The 16,387-nt window shown below is 36.9% G+C and overlaps 1 protein-coding gene across 1 annotated transcript; it reads left to right on the plus strand.

The window, feature by feature from the left end:
* Nucleotides 1–12,353: 12,353 nt before the first annotated feature.
* Nucleotides 12,354–15,990, plus strand: LOC116168287 (hypoxia up-regulated protein 1-like). Its single transcript, XM_031484018.1, has 2 exons — nt 12,354–12,485; nt 12,592–15,990. The coding sequence occupies exon 2, from the start codon at nt 12,599–12,601 to the stop codon at nt 15,323–15,325; it is 2,727 nt and encodes a 908-aa protein (XP_031339878.1). The 5' UTR covers nt 12,354–12,485; nt 12,592–12,598; the 3' UTR covers nt 15,326–15,990.
* The last annotated feature ends 397 nt before the right edge of the window (nt 15,991–16,387 follow it).

The following is a 16,387-nucleotide window of genomic DNA, read 5'->3' on the forward strand; positions in this document are numbered from 1 at the left end:
TTAATACATTAATACTTTTTTAAAATCTGTTGAACGAATTCATCTTAATTCATCCAGTTAGTGACCCACCACGCAGAACCTTCGTCACTAGTTCGAAATACACCCAGAGAACGAACTAACAAATTAGTATTCGTTTAAGTAACAAAAGTTAATGTTCTTCTTTACCTAAGTAGAAATTTTGCCATTCCAAACATTTAAAGTAAAAACGATATACATACGAATAATTTGAAAGAGTCAAAAACTATGATTTTTAAAAATACGAGTACTTTCATCAAAACTACAGAGAAAATTCTTCCTGAACATAAAATATCGCTTGTTGAAAAATTAAGCCAAAAATAATAGGTCGGTAGGTTTATTACGGAGTTTCCCATTGTTACCTAGGCATTTATACTTGGATATACAAATTCCCTAATGAAAATGATGTAGGGGAGGTTACGAGTCTACCCACTCAAATTTTTTTCCCGCCAATAACAAAATGTTTGAAATAAACAGCCTTTTGGGACTTTGGAAAAATGTGCTAAAAGCTGAGTGCAATAAACATTTCAGCCGCTTGTACAAATAGCTATGTTCTTCACTACCCTTTGCCAGCAGAAGCTTCGATTCACAGTGCGCCTCTTTTGTAAAAACTGTGTCTGAAAGAATGCAGTTCGATCACTTTTATTTAAAATATCTGGACTTCATTAACAAATAACATAGTGATATTGATATGATATATGCCGAATCGTACTTTAAACATTACTTTTATTTGTATGGCTGAACGCTATAAACTTATTATATTTCAAAATAAATTAGTTTGTTAAGATCACCGCCACACTTCATTAAATACTAAAATTTATGACCCATTAACTTTTGTAATTTTCCACGTAATACGAATTTAAACGTTAAAGAAGGAAAACAGTTACCGCATGAACAGGTGTCGACAATCGCGCGAGAAGAATTATTACCCACATTGACTCTATAATATACACCTTCGATTGTAAATAAATGCTGTATTATATCTTATTAAAGAGCAAATGTTTACCTACCGCATATTATTGATCATTATTATTATTTGTTTACCCGAAATGATTTGGACAAACCTTACTTTTTAGAATTGGATTTATGTGGCTGATAAATGGCAACCCCCCATCTTGTGATGCAGTTATTTTGTTCCCTAGTTTCCGATTGATCGTGTACTGTACGTCTTTAAGTTTTACTATACAGGGACCCACGAGTTTTACGCATACAATATGATCGGTCAATTTGTTTTTCCTCTCAATTACCACAAGGAGAGATGATTTGCGCAAGTAAATCCCTAGGCTAGACTAGATAGTCGATAATACGTATAAAGCTGCCGACAAAACAAACCTGAATTTTTCCTATGTTTGCGTAACCTTACATTTTCGTAAAAACAAAAATGGAAAGTTTTCAATAAAATTTTGATTTTATTTGAAGGGCGATAGGTCTCCTTAAGACATTTTCTCCCCAGACTGTAATCGTCCCATCTTGTACCTACTTATAATTGTAAATTTCGTTTATTATGTTGACAATCCCCATCTAGGTTGTACAATGTGTGAGACGAAGAGATGTGGCACAGCTTCTGACAATAGTACAATCAGGATTTTATTATGTAAGTTAGAAACCTAAGTAAGTTAAATTAAAAAGAAACACTTACACCACCATTGCAAATGTTGAATTTATATAGAATGCACCTAACATTTCTAATCTGAAAATACAGTAGTTTGATGATTTTAGCAAATTACGTAATATCCGCACATGTTTCGAAAGTTTGAAAATAAATTCGCGTTCAAAGAAAAAAATCAACTCTCTCTACCCCTCTCATGCCCGCAAGCTGCTATGCACCCTTCGCTAATGGATCGTTTGTACGCTAGTCATAATTTAATAATTGCGTTTCACTGATTTTTATATTTAGTAAATATCTCTTTGATGTGGTTTTTTTTATCAACGGACTTTTTTACATAATTTTGTAATGAATGTCGGGTTTGTAACAAACAGTGTCATTTGCGGATTTGTTGTGTGTCGTTTAGAGACGAATAGTAATGACTCGCACAGAATTTAATCAAGTTTCTAAAACAATTACCCCCGAGGTCGTATATGTGTAACTTTCAACGGCTTTTCATTAGTTTCAAAAAGCTGAAATAAATTTTAGGCGGCTTTATGTGTTTATAACATGACCATTCACAGTAGCATAAATCTGTTGTTAATACTTCAAACTCGAAACAGCCGTAATTTTAGAGGATATGCCTTCGAGATGACAAGAAGCTGTGGAACGCAATAGCTACCGAGTATGGAAAGGGACTTGACGGTTCATTCTTCATGCACCCCTAGGCTACAAGTTACCGATATAAAGTCGCGCTTTTACAACGCTCTGGATTTGTAGTAGAATATGTAAACTGAAGTTTAATTCACATTTAAGCTCCTTGTTAGTGGTGGTTGTGTAACATAAGAAAATGTACCATTTTTTTCCTAGCCTATTTTACATATTTGGGTGCAGGCGATGATTTTAATTCAATTCTATGAAACCCCTTATCGAACTCTCCTTTTATTTTTGCTTTGCGTGATTGTCGACACATTTAATTTTCCAGTATTAGAATATAGCAATGCATTTCCAGTACCAAACATTTATTTTCTTTGTTTAAGGATTGCAATACGCAAACGCATAGTTGTCCCAAACACTTACCGAAAAAGGACAAATATAGCGGGACCATTTTTCAAGAGTAGATTATAATGGAGTTTTTTTTTCGTTTTTTTAAATTAAAGGGGATGGTCGTCGGTTGTTGCTACCCTACGAAATCTACCTCGTGGCTACATTTTTTTTATAGGGCTAATGTCATGGAAGCCCTTTTTGGAAAGTAAAAAGGGACCAATACCACTAAATCGCTTTTTGAGTTTAACTGTTTAATAAAGTAAATAAAATGTTATTTTATGCCTGCCATTACTCACGCCATTATTTTGGGTGTAGAATTCTGTTGGCGCTTTAAAATTAAAATCGATTATTCTAATACAGTTCCGGATAATCTTTCTCCTGTTAGTAATACCATAGTGCGTAAGAACAAAGGTACTACTGAAATCAGTACCATTCCGAATTGCACCCAACTGACCCAACTGTCTTCAGTCCAACAAGATTCTCTTTAAAAAATAACTATTAGGTTTTAGTTATTTACGTTATAAGTCCGGTAGGTTACTTGTAACAGTACGAGATAGACATTATGGACGAGGCGACGTCAGGAGCCGAGTCAAGAATGTCTTAAACGAGTACTGTTACAAGTACTACCGGACGTATATCGTAACGTATTTTATTTCATACTGTAAGTCTGTTTTGTATCATTATTTCATTTCAAAGATTACAAAATTTCATCATATTGTAAAAATCGCATTACCTTGTTTCTGTGGCAACGGCCGTTGCTATAGTTTGTAGTTTGTTGACAATTGAATTTTTTTCACTGAAAAATTGACGTTATAAACGTTGTGGGATGTTCCACTGTTCCCGATACAATCCTGTCGAAATCTCATGAAGCAACCGAAAAGTTGGTTCCTAAGAAGTCGGCCGCAAGGTATGAAAAAGAGTACTAAGTGTTTTGCCAATTGAGGAACGAACATGGGGCGAAACAAGTAGAGGAAAAAGTCATGTTGGCATACTTTTTGGACGCAGTAAGTTTTTGAATTGAGATTTTTTTGCCTGGATTTCGGTGTTAAAGCGTCATGGAGCATGGAAAAGCTCATCGACGGCAGAAAAATACATCGAAGGCTCGGTAGAAGGAAAAGTTAAGATTGCCCGTATGATACAACTGATACAAGGCGGCGAAAATTTCATTGGAGTTCTACAGCAGAAGGAATCAAACATTACTAACTCGACATCCAGTAATAACCCAGGCGTAGTCTTGAGGGCAATACAAATTGTTTCATTACAATCAATGTTAATATTTGAAATAAAGAATTACAGCCAAATTTATGTTGGGGTTTTTAATTAATTGTGTGAAGATGTCAAATTTGATGTATACAAATAACAGTCCGGTAAGTGTTGCTTAGCGACACTTACCGGCTCTGATGCTGTAATGACTCACCTACCGGACTCAAAATGATAGTGTAATCGAACATCTACCGGACAGTATGAAATAAAATGAATTAACTATCCCCATATTAGGCCGAACCGGTTTGCTTAAACATCATATTGAGTTAACTGATACACCTTTCCGTATGAGGCAATATCCCCATCTCCCACTCTGCAACAGCACTTTTATAAAGAAATTGATGAAATGTTGGATTTAGATGCGATACACCCTTCTCGTTCTCCCTATCGTAGTCCCATGTTTTTGATAAAAAAGACAGATGGCTCTTATCGTACTTGCTTTGATGGTAGAGCTTTAATAAAACACACTGTTCGCGATTCCTATCTCTTTAATAGATACTATATGTAAGTGTAAATTGCGTGATGCTGAGTTCCTTTTGACTATCGATTTAAAGAAGGCCTTTTGGAACTTACCGTTATCTTAACCTTCCTGTGCTTAAACTGCCCTTGTCGTCCCCGGGAAAGGTTTATTCGATTTTGTTACCATGCTCTTTGGGCTCACTAATGCCCCTGCGACAAGGCAGCAATTGATGGACATGATTATCAATGAAAGTTTTTTCCGATTGCATATCTAGACTACATTATTATCACTACTATCACTTTTGATCTTCATTTAGAAGTGTTAGATAAAGTTTATCAGAAATTTAAATTTTCTGGATTATCTACTAACGCGTCACTTTTGTAGACCCTTTCTTGGATTTCATATTGATCAAAAAGGACTGCATGCTAGTGACGACCTTATCAGTGCGGTTTTGCAATTCTCTACCCCTAAGAACACGACTCATCGACGCTTTTTAAGGATTGTTCTACATCAACAGATCCTATTTCTGCCTTTCTTAAAGATAAAAAAGGACAATCGATATCTTGGAACGAGGAAGCCGAATCTGCGTTTAATAGATTTAAGAAACGTTTAACTTCCAAAATCCTTATTATTGAATGTGACGTGAGTAATCTGGGTGTATGTAGGTAGCGTTTTTTCCAAGAGCACCAGAGTATCCAGCATCCGTCGCATTCTAGTTAAAGTAGAGAGACAGTATACTGTTGCCGAGCGTGACCTTATTGCTGTGCTATTTGCTTTGGACAAATGTAGTTGCTTTGTGGAGTGGAAGGCACCAGATTTATTGTTTATGCTGATCATGAGAGTTTATCGTGGATGCATAATTTGAAAGATCCCGTGGGTCGTTTAGCTCGTTGGACAATGAAATTATCCGAATATGATATGGAAATACGTCATACTCAAGTGATCATACCCTACTATTAATCGCGTGACGTCCCTTCTGCTGTTGCTGTTAAATTTCTTGAAACCAAATATTTTTAGTTTTTGGTGTACCTCAAATACTCTTATCTGACAATGGTAGTCAATTCACTTCACATCAGTTCAAGCAATTCCTCTTGGATTACAAAAACATTGGTTGACTGCTCGCTATCACCCTCAAGTGCATCACAGGGAAAGGGGTTAATCGGGATCATATTAGCGCTATAGCTTCGTATCTGCATGAAAATCACCGTGACTGAAATGTTAATATTTCTAGAATTGCCCAGGTTATCTAAGCACTATGCTACTGGGTACAGTCTTGCTTTTTTCATGTTTGCTCGTCAAATTCGGGTACAGGGTGTTTTTTATGGTGAAGTTGGAGATAATGATAATGTTTTGAATATTAGTGAGGAAATGATCTGGAAGGCATGTCTGATCTATTTAAGGGTATCGTCTTAAGAAAGCCTATAATACAAGTAAGAAATATTATAATTTGCGTAAAAGGCCATTTAATTTCAAAGTTGGTGATCGTGGCTGGAAGAGGAATTATTCTTCTTCCAAACTAGCACCAAAAGACTTTCCCTGTATTGCAACTAAGCCCATTTCTAATTTAGTTTATGAGTTGCGAGATAATGACAATGAAATTTGGGTGCCCTGAATGCCGACATGCGTCCATAGTGATTCTGGCGAGAACCAGGTAGTCCAGTAATTAAAAAAAATTGAATTCAAATTTTTACCGGAGATTTGGTGATGTGTGACGTTCCGTTGTTTTGTTAAATGTACTCTTGGTTTAGGTGACTGCCTCAATGCGCTCTTAGTGTGCTAGGAGTAGATGGTACCATTAGTATTGAGAAAATATCACTTTTGCTTTTGTCGTTCAAATGACAGGTTTCCAGAGTCGTCACGCTAAAACTGTTTAAATTATGCATTTTTTGTACTTGCGAGCATTGGGGTGTCGTATTAAAGAAGTGCCGTGTCCTCGATCAAATGCAAACACTCACTTTCGAATTGAAGATTGCTACCTGACGATGAGCTGGAACTGATCCAAAACATTGTATCTAATATCGAAGAATCGCTACGTATATGTTTATTGCAAATCCCGCAAATTGCAAACATGCTTGTAGTTAATGGCATTTGTCGTTAGTTTATCTTGCCGTTTATCTTTGCCAATGTCGTGACGAATTGCTCTGCATTGATATCTTGAGCACAAAAGTTGCGGATGTATACGTAACTAAAGTGTCTTCTCATTTATCTTTGCCTTTGTTTTCAGTTTAGTGAATTTCTTTATCTATCTGTCTATAATCGCGGTAAAAATTTGCATTTGGTTAAGTGTAACCTGCCTATAATTGCGGGTTTATTTATTGTTTATGCAATATATATGGATTATTCATTGCCAAAACGATTGTTTGTAAATATTCACCGGTGCCCGAAGATTCACAAATCTTGTATTCCTACTTTATTTTTAGTTGATATTTTTTATTTACTTTTTGGGGTGACTTGTGCACGCCCGGTGCTCAAAATTATATGAGCGGTGGTTGTTTCACTGAACTGAAAGACCTGTAGGTAGATTAGCGTATGTGGAGATTCATTCACATTATACCATATTTCAAATATGAGATTAATCCTCGCCTTTGCAAGTAGGTATGTGAATCCTACTGTAAGTAGTTCATCGTGCAGAATTTAGTACGATGTAAGTCTATTAATAATCGCCCTCCGTCTTGTCTTAGTTCTCGTTTGCCATATACAAATACCTAATTCGCAATTAGGTCTAATAATACTGATACGCGAATGAAGCGTCGAAGCGGTAGAACAACGACTCGTTATTAATTAATTTGGAAAGACCTCCAAAGGAACATGCAATTAAAATCGAACATGAAATAATTAAAATATCAGTTTTCTTCCAGGTTCAACATCTCAAGCGCACGAAGCCGTAAAACGGTTTGTCTAATGAAAAATAGTAATCTCTGACATTCTTCTGGCTTGTTGCCTGGTAATTTCAGATTATAAATAAGATCATGGAAAGTGATTACTTTCTTAAGTAATGCTTTAACTTGTACTCGATCGTTTATAGTAACTAATTTACTATTAGCGGATATTTGGCGTGAGATTCTGTTCGATTTTCGCTAAAAAAGGGTCGCTACAATCAAATTAGAGATGCAGATGTACGAAACGTTTTGAATACTTCAGTAGCTGCAGAGTGTAGGGTACTCAAACTGAAAGTTGTGGGTTCTTTGTTACAGTAGTATTATTAATATGTGGGAATTTACCTGCTCCCAAATTACTTATCGAAGCGCATACCTACCCTTCGTGATTTCACGAGAGCATTCAGGGCGAATTGAATTGACTCGCGTACAGCACAAAGTATCACTATTATACAACTGAACCTATAATTAATACATATTTCTCGTTTATGAATTACTGCAATATTAATTTACGTATACTTAATTGATAATTTCCGCTTAGCCACATTACTCAACACCCCAAATACATCCGACGTGGTTTTGTTGTGATGATATTTTGGATTTCTATCATCTATAAAGGTAAACTGAAATTAATAGGTTTGATCTTGAGATGATTATAATAGGTTGAGGACGTTGAGGTATATTTGATTTCGTAGGAAACTTTCTGTTTACATAAAATACTATTTTACAGCAATATCTTTAACCGTTCTCTTCTACTATAGTTTTCTGGTAAAGTAAATGATGCAAAAGTGAGTATCTCTAAAGTAACTGAGATCCCCATGGCGAGGCCCAAGACCAGAATGAGCGAGTATCAATCCTGTGCTATGAATTCAGAGAAAACCCTGTAGTTTGCAAGGAGTATATGTGCCATTTGTTTGTAGATTTTTGCTCCAAAAGAAATATATATAGACGTCCAAGTTGGTCTGACTAACAGCCTAATCACTAGGGCTAGGATTTTAATGACGTTAAAAATCAGCGAAAATGCAAAATAGAAACTGCAATTATGACTTAAAAATCTCGCAAAAATGACATAAAAATTTAAAAAAGATGACATTTTAAATAACAAATAAATTTATTGATTAAACTGAATAAAACCGCATTAGAAGCAATTAGGCGAGGGTTGCCTAGGATGTGTGGTAACTGTTCATCCTTTGATTGTGCTGCTCTGGTGGCTCGGGAACTGAAAGAAGTGGGTATGGAAATTGTCTCCACGCGAGAGAAAGCATCTGTCACAACGTTTTGTTCTCCAAGCGTGAATTGATTTGACGTGGCGAAGCTTTATCGAACCGTTGTGCCAGGGCGAAAGTATGGGAACGATAGTCAGTGTTGATGGTCAAAGGTCGACTTTCCATGATTCGCCGAAAGTATTTTAGGGCCGCGAAAACATCTGATAATTCGCGATCGTGTAGGCGGAGTACCGCTGTTCGGTCTCGGAGAGCCTCTTGGATAAAATTCGCGCGTATAAGGGATACAGCGCTAACACGGTTTCCGCTGCATCCTAACCAACACCCTTACTGCCCAGGAAGATCTACGGAATCAGCCCTGCGCTAGATTGTAGGGCAGATTGAGAAATCGCTGTACTATAAAGAGTCCACACTGGGAGCATTCATAGATATAGAAGGGGCTTTTGACGAAACAACCTTCGATAACAATAAAAATGTCTCTACGCCGCCACGAAAATCGTACGAGGCTGGATTGCTCCTTATACCCGGCAAATTTGAGGGTACTTTATGCAGACTGATGTAATCAGCTCTTACAGTTACCGGAGAATGGTGTAGGGAACACTCTTTGTCCATCAACCCGACAAAAACGGAGCTAGTTTTCTTCACAAGAAAAAGAAAGGTAGAGGGTCTTCGAGCTTCCCTGCTATTCCAAAAACATCTCCAATTTTCAGAGTAAAGGTTGGTTCATAGCTGTCCGTTCATCCGTTGCGTTGATCCGTCAAACGGATAGAAAATTTTGTTAAGGTTCATAGCAATCCGTCCACATTGTACATTTGCAAGTATAATCATAACCTAAACTTTATTTTGTACTGTACCGTCAATGATTTTCAGTATGTAAAAATGGTACGAAAGTAAGAACACATTGCTATCTGGCATATTACCGTGAAGAACGAGTAGGCGAACGCTGTTAACGTACCAAACATAACCTCACTCTTGTTAAAAACGGACCAACGGAAACGTAAATGTTCAACTTCAACCAACTTTTCCGTCGTAAACGGACGACGTACGATTTAAAAATTTGCTGTCTTCTGATTGGCTAACGGACAAACGGAAACGTATGAACGGAGAGCTATGAACTTACCTTTACGGCCAGTTGCACAAAAAAATCCAGGATTATTGTTCAATCCGGTATTACGACATTTGATTGGCTTTATACTGCAGTATGCAGCCAATCAAATGTCAAAATTCTTGTTTAAACTCAGATTTGGCAAATAATCTAGGATTTTGATTTTAATTCGCTTTCCCGCAACCGGCCGTCAGTGAAATATCTAGGAATCACACTCGACAAAAAACTGAATTGGATTAAAGGCATAATATCACTTTTAGAACAACAAGAAGCTTAAAATCTATACCTTCACAAGCTGCTAGGGACACACCAATTGCCTGAGTATGAACTAACCAACAAACATCTTCTTCATATGAGACGGAAGCATGGAACAATGAGCCATAGTGTTAAAAATAGTAGACAAGTCAAGAAAAGTGACAGTTTTCCAGTGAGTGAAAAGTTGTATTTTGTAACGGTTAGTTACCTACATTACAGGGGTTGAAGACCCTCGTTCGTACCCACGGCTAGCTCTTTAACAACATTTGAATACTCCTCACCTTGCGGAAGTTTGACTTGTTGTCTCCTTTTTCTGATCTGATCTGAAAATCAAAACTTGACTCTTTTTATGCACAATTAATTTCTGGTAATTTTTTATACAAAATATTTATTACACACATTATGGCTAAACAAAATTTGAATTCATGCAGGAATATTGTCATTGAAATGAAATCAAATTCCCCAGTTCTGGAAAAATAACCAAATTCCTTTGTATGGATTCACTTATTACAACTAAATGCAATACAAATCTGTTACAATATATTCCCGTGTGTCTGGCCAAAATTCTCGAACGTGTAAATCGAATTGTTGTTGTTAGTGCACAAGAATAACACGATGCGAAGAATCGCGAACGATTTTCAGTAGGGGATTTTTACCACTCAGCTCGCATTTAGAAACCAGGCGAGATTGCGTTATGCCATTATTTTCTGGGGATCATCTACATACGCATCAAAAGTGTTTATGGTGTAGAAAAGAATACTGCGCTGCTTGGTGGGCATTAAGAAATGGGAATCATGCAAAACCCACTTTATTGAGCTTAGTTTTCTACTCTGCCATCTATTTTCGTACTGGAGGTTTTACTGTACATATATAAAAATCAGCATAAGTTTGTGCGCAATGGAGACTTACACAATTACAACACAAGAAGGCAACGAGATTTCTCTGTACCGGTATCTAAACTCAAAGTATCCCAACAGTCACCGCATTGGCATTAAGCTCTTCAACAATCTCCCCAGCACCATGAAAAATATAAAGACTGGGAATTCAGATTAAAATTAAAAAAGTTATTAGTACAAAATGCAATCTATAAAATAACAACGAAGGTCTTCAACCCCTGTAATGTAGGTAACTAACCGTTACACAGTACAACTTTTCACTCACTGGAAAACTGTCACTTTTCTTGACTTGTCTACTATTTTTAACACTATGAAGAAGATGTTTGTTAGTGAGTTCTTACTCAGGCAATTAGTGTGTCCCTGGCAGCTTGTGAAGGTATAGATTTTAAACTTCTTGTTGTTCTAAAAGTGATATTATGCCTTTATTGGCTACAAAAATACCTATTCAGAAAAATGATTTTTGAAAATAGTCATTTAATATCAAAGCCTTGTTTCGAAACATTGTATTAAATTTTTGAATTCTTTAGTAATAGATCGACCAAATGCATTTAAGTGCTTAGCAAAAATTCCTAAATTAATAATTCATAAATAGGTACATATGTTTTAAAAGTCACATAAATAATGAAATTTGATGCAGGTTGCTTTGGTACTAGGGGGTAACTAGGAAGGAAGATACGCTTTTACTGGTAACGATTCCGGTCTCAAAAACACGTTGTTAAGAAAACGGAAGGAGAACTGGAGAATAAGCACATGGTTCCCGAAACGTTCAAAACTCTCGACCGCTTGTTTAATTATAAATTGCTAAGTTGTAGCGTAAAACCTGTGGGTGGGTATATTATCACATTTGGAGTAATTCCTACGAAAATGGTAAAATGCCAAATGGTTCTGTATTTACTGGTTTTTGTTTTCGTCGATGGTAACGGAAGGATACGTTGATGAGGGTCTTTAAATCATTGGTAATGTTTGTGAATTAAATGATGCGTATATACCTTTTCGATAGCGTCCATATCTTCAATAATAACTTCTAACTGCTCTGTTTCAAAGTAGCTACTTCCAGGTGTTAAAAAGTAACTGTTCATCATTAATTAAAAAATGTGTTTGTTTAAGTTATACGATTTCAATCAGATTATCGTGTGGAAAATCGTTTTCCCACTCATTTTTCTATGCATGTAACAAAGGATACTTTTTGTCAGCAAATAAGACATTCTAGGTATTTTGTACACAATTACAATTCTACTTACACCTAATTGCGATCATTGATAAGTAAATTAAGTATTCATACAATAATTAGATAATTTAATTGCAGATACGAAAGTAAATACTTTGTTGTCAATTTGAGTGATTTCGAACAATACTGGCGGCCGGTGGCGGGTGAAATAAAGGTCTTTGTTTGTGCACATTTTTACCTACCTTTATGGGTTTTTAAGTACGAATACAAATTATAACAGAAATGTTTAAATTAATCCCGGAACAATTAGCGACATCTACAAGACAGTAGCTCGACTACAGCAACACATTTGACAGGTTTCATTTGCATGCTGTAGAAATTTAGAATTCACCCGGAGAATGCTGTAATAAATTCACCCAACGAACCAATCGTATTCAGCCACACGATTATCGCGAAATAATCAGCCGGTTTAACGTCAACAGCTGTAAAAACACATGGCTTGACGTGGTTTTCTTGACCAATAAAGTGTGCTTTTGCTTACCAATAATTTACCAATTCTTTTCTATTACCTGACACCAAACTTGTGGTAACTGTAAGTATGCTTTTTTACCCCAATTGTTATCTGTTTGAACACTGGAAGAATTTACAATTTCTAACCTCTTGAGTTTGATGCTGTTTTGATGCAATTTCTTTTTTAGGAGCAGCATGAATTTTGTATTGATAGTTTCGGTGTTGGCTACAACACTGTTAACGGTTACACAAGTGAATGGGATTGCTGTCATGTCGATTGACTTCGGTGCTGAATGGATGAAAATTGGAATTGTGTCTCCGGGTGTGCCAATGGAAATTGTGTTAAATAAGGAATCAAAGAGGAAAACACCGGCTGTTGTAAGTTTCAAAGATAACACTAGAACTTTCGGTGAAGATGCTCAGACGATCGGTATTAGGTTCCCTAGCAATAGTTATTCTTATTTAATAGATTTGTTAGCTAAAGACATTAATCACCCCATTGTGAAATTATATCGGTCTCGGTTTCCTTATTATAACATTGTGGAAGATACACAACGTGGAACAATATTGTTTCAACACGATGATGAAACATTGTACAGTCCTGAAGAATTGATTGCTCAACTTTTGCACCGTGCAAGGGAGTTTGCAGAACAAAGTGCACAACAACCGATTAAGGAATGTGTGCTAACAGTACCAGGGTATTTTAATCAAGCGGAACGAAAAGCCCTAATTCAGGCAGCGGAGTTAGCTAATCTCAAAGTATTACAATTAATAAACGATTATACAGCTGTAGCACTTAACTACGGTATATTTAGGATTAAGGATTTCAATGAAACCGCACAGTATGTTATGTTTTTTGATATGGGGGCGACTTCTACAACTGCGACCATTGTCGGTTACCAGACAATCAAAACAAAAGAACGTGGATACGTGGAAACCCATCCACAGCTTACTGTAATTGGGGTGGGATACGATCGCACGTTGGGTGGGTTAGATATTCAGTTAAGGCTGCGCGATTATTTAGCTACCAAATTTAACGAAATGAAGAAAACTTCCAATGACGTCTTTAAAAACCCAAGGGCCATGGCCAAATTATTTAAAGAAGCGGGGCGCGTTAAGAATATTTTGTCGGCTAACGCGGATCATTTCGCACAAATCGAGGGGTTGTTGGACGAAGTTGACTTTAAATTGCAAGTGACTAGGGACCAACTTGAAAGTCTCTGCGGGGATCTGTACGGTCGCGTGGCTGCACCTGTGAAACAAGCTTTGAAAATGGCCGGTTTGTCTACAAGCGTGATCGGTCAAGTCATCCTCTTTGGGGCCGGTACCAGAAGTCCAAAGGTTCAACAACTATTGCATGATATCGTTGGGCAAGAACTCGCTAAGAATATTAACACGGATGAAGCAGCTGCAATGGGCGCAGTGTACAAAGCAGCCGATTTAAGTACAGGCTTCCAAGTGAAGAAATTCATAACCAGAGATGCTGTTCTGTTTCCCGTCCAAGTCGTATTTGAACGTGAAACGGAAGGCAGCACTAAGCAAGTCAAACGTACACTCTTCAGCTTGATGAATCCGTATCCGCAGAAAAAGATCATCACCTTCAACAAACACACCAGCGATTTCAGCTTTAGCGTGAATTACGCAGAATTGGATCACTTACCAGAAACCGAAATTTTGAGCATAGGCGCCCTAAATTTAACATCAATCAGCTTAGACGGAGTCGCCGAGGCTATCAATCGAAACAAGGGCGAGAATCGCGAGAGTAAAGGAATTAAAGCGCATTTCGCCTTCGACGAGTCGGGCATTCTCAAGTTGGTGAATGTCGAATTGGTAATCGAGAAAACGGTCAACCCGGAAGCCGAAAACGACGAAGAGGGCACACTGTCAAAGCTCGGAAGTACAATCAGCAAACTGTTCACCGGCGAAAGCGATACCCCCGAAGCCGAGAAACCCGTAGAGGAAGCTAAACCTGAAGAACCCAAGGAAGAATCTTCCAATGCTACTAGCAAAAATGAAACGGCTCAAGCGAAAAACGCGACGGAAAAAGAACCAAAAGAAGCAAAACCGAAAATTGTCACAATAAAAGATCCAATCAAAGCGTTTGAGAAGACGCTTTATATTAACAAGCTCACCAAACAACAAATGGAGGAGTCCGCCAACAAGTTAGAAAAATTAAACGTAGTAGAACGCGAATTAAACCGAAGGGCCACCGCCTTAAACAACCTGGAAAGTTACGTCATCGACGCCCAAAACAAGCTCTACGAGGACGAGTACTCCGGAGCATGCACCGAGGAAGAATTGGAAAAAATTCGGACATCGTGCAGCGAAATTTCCGATTGGCTTTACGAGGACGGATCGGAAGCGGACGCCGAGACGTACGAATCCAAACTAGGCGAACTGAAACAGCTCACCAAAAACCTGTATTTGCGCGTTTTGGAACACAGAGAAAGGCCCGAGGCAATCAACGCCCTAAAATCAATGCTGAACGGTTCCGTTCACTTTCTCGCGTCCGCCAAAAACCTAACCAAACAAACAAACCCCGAGAAGGACGTCTTTACGGAAGTGGAGATCGAAACTCTCCAACGCGTCATTAACGAAACACAAGAGTGGATGGACAAAAAGGTTGCCGAGCAAGACCAATTGAAAAAATCCGAGCCCGTTAAATTAACCGTTAGGCTGTTGTCAGAAAAGATGGCGTTGTTAGACAGAGAGGTGAAATACTTGGTGAATAAGATTAAAATCTGGAAACCGAAGAAGACTGAGAAACCTAAGGAAGAGAACGTGACGGCTGAACGTGAAAGTAACGTCGAAGCGGAGGCACCAGAGGAAACGATTGAAAAACCTGAAGGCGAAGCGGAAGTGACTGACGAAACTGAAGAGTCTGAGAAATTATCGGATGAAGAAAATCATGTAGAATTATAAATTTTTAGTGCAATTATAGACTGAATTTTTTAAATTTTTTTACCCCGTTCATTTTTTGGTAGTGTAGTAGGTAATCATATTTGACATTATTTCAGTGCATTTACTGTTATTAATTTGATTGCAAAAAGTGCACAATTTTTCAGAATTATGATTGACAGTATGAGGCGTGTACATTTTTTATCATAAGTAATTGTTTGTCAAATTAAAGTTAGTTTGGGAACTTGTGGAGTGCGTAGTAATTGGCATTTATTTATATAATTTAATGCAAACCAGAATTCTTGGCGTGTGATGTTCTCAAATTCATCCAGTGTGTTTATATACCTAATTAGATAGTTTCAAACACTGCACTAGTATGAAATAATTTGTACCCAAAAGTTAATGAATCAAAATAGTATAATGTAATACTTTCTATTTTTGTATTTTGTCTGTTATAGTGCTAGATCTTAATTCCCAGCTAATGCTTACTGCAATTGTTTGCGTTGTGTGACAGTACTTTTGTTATCATAGGTAGAAATCGTTAATGTCATTTGGATTAATTACTACGTTTTTCGTTGTACTTGTTTTCGTGATTTTTTATGATTAAGAAATTGCAGCAATGTATAAAATTCATTCCAATAACTTAAATTATTTATTGCAAAACGTTTGAAATATATTTATTGAATATATGTTTCATTATTTGAAGAAGAACCAGCAGAGTGACTCCAACTAATATACTTTGAGTATAGAAATAATTAGAAAAGGTAATAGGTATAAAATAGGTAAGTAGGTAATACAAAAATATAATGTAATATATTGTGCTTCATTTTTATTTTACTATAGCCAGCAGTTAGAATTTGCCTAGCTGTGGGTATATTTATAAATATTTATATTACAAATACCGTAAGGGCTTAAACACGTGTCGATTTTTTCTTAATAATGTCCGCGAAAATTCATTTGCCAATTTTAAGATCAATTTCAAGAAAATAACATTGAAGGAAGTTGAACAAATTCTATTTCTGAGTCACAATTTACTGTCATATGATTATGATTGTTATATCACTTTATCAGATTCACATGCAGTAG

This window comes from Photinus pyralis, unplaced genomic scaffold, assembly GCF_008802855.1.
Source record: "Photinus pyralis isolate 1611_PpyrPB1 unplaced genomic scaffold, Ppyr1.3 Ppyr1.4_LG4, whole genome shotgun sequence".
NCBI lineage: Eukaryota > Metazoa > Arthropoda > Insecta > Coleoptera > Lampyridae > Photinus > Photinus pyralis.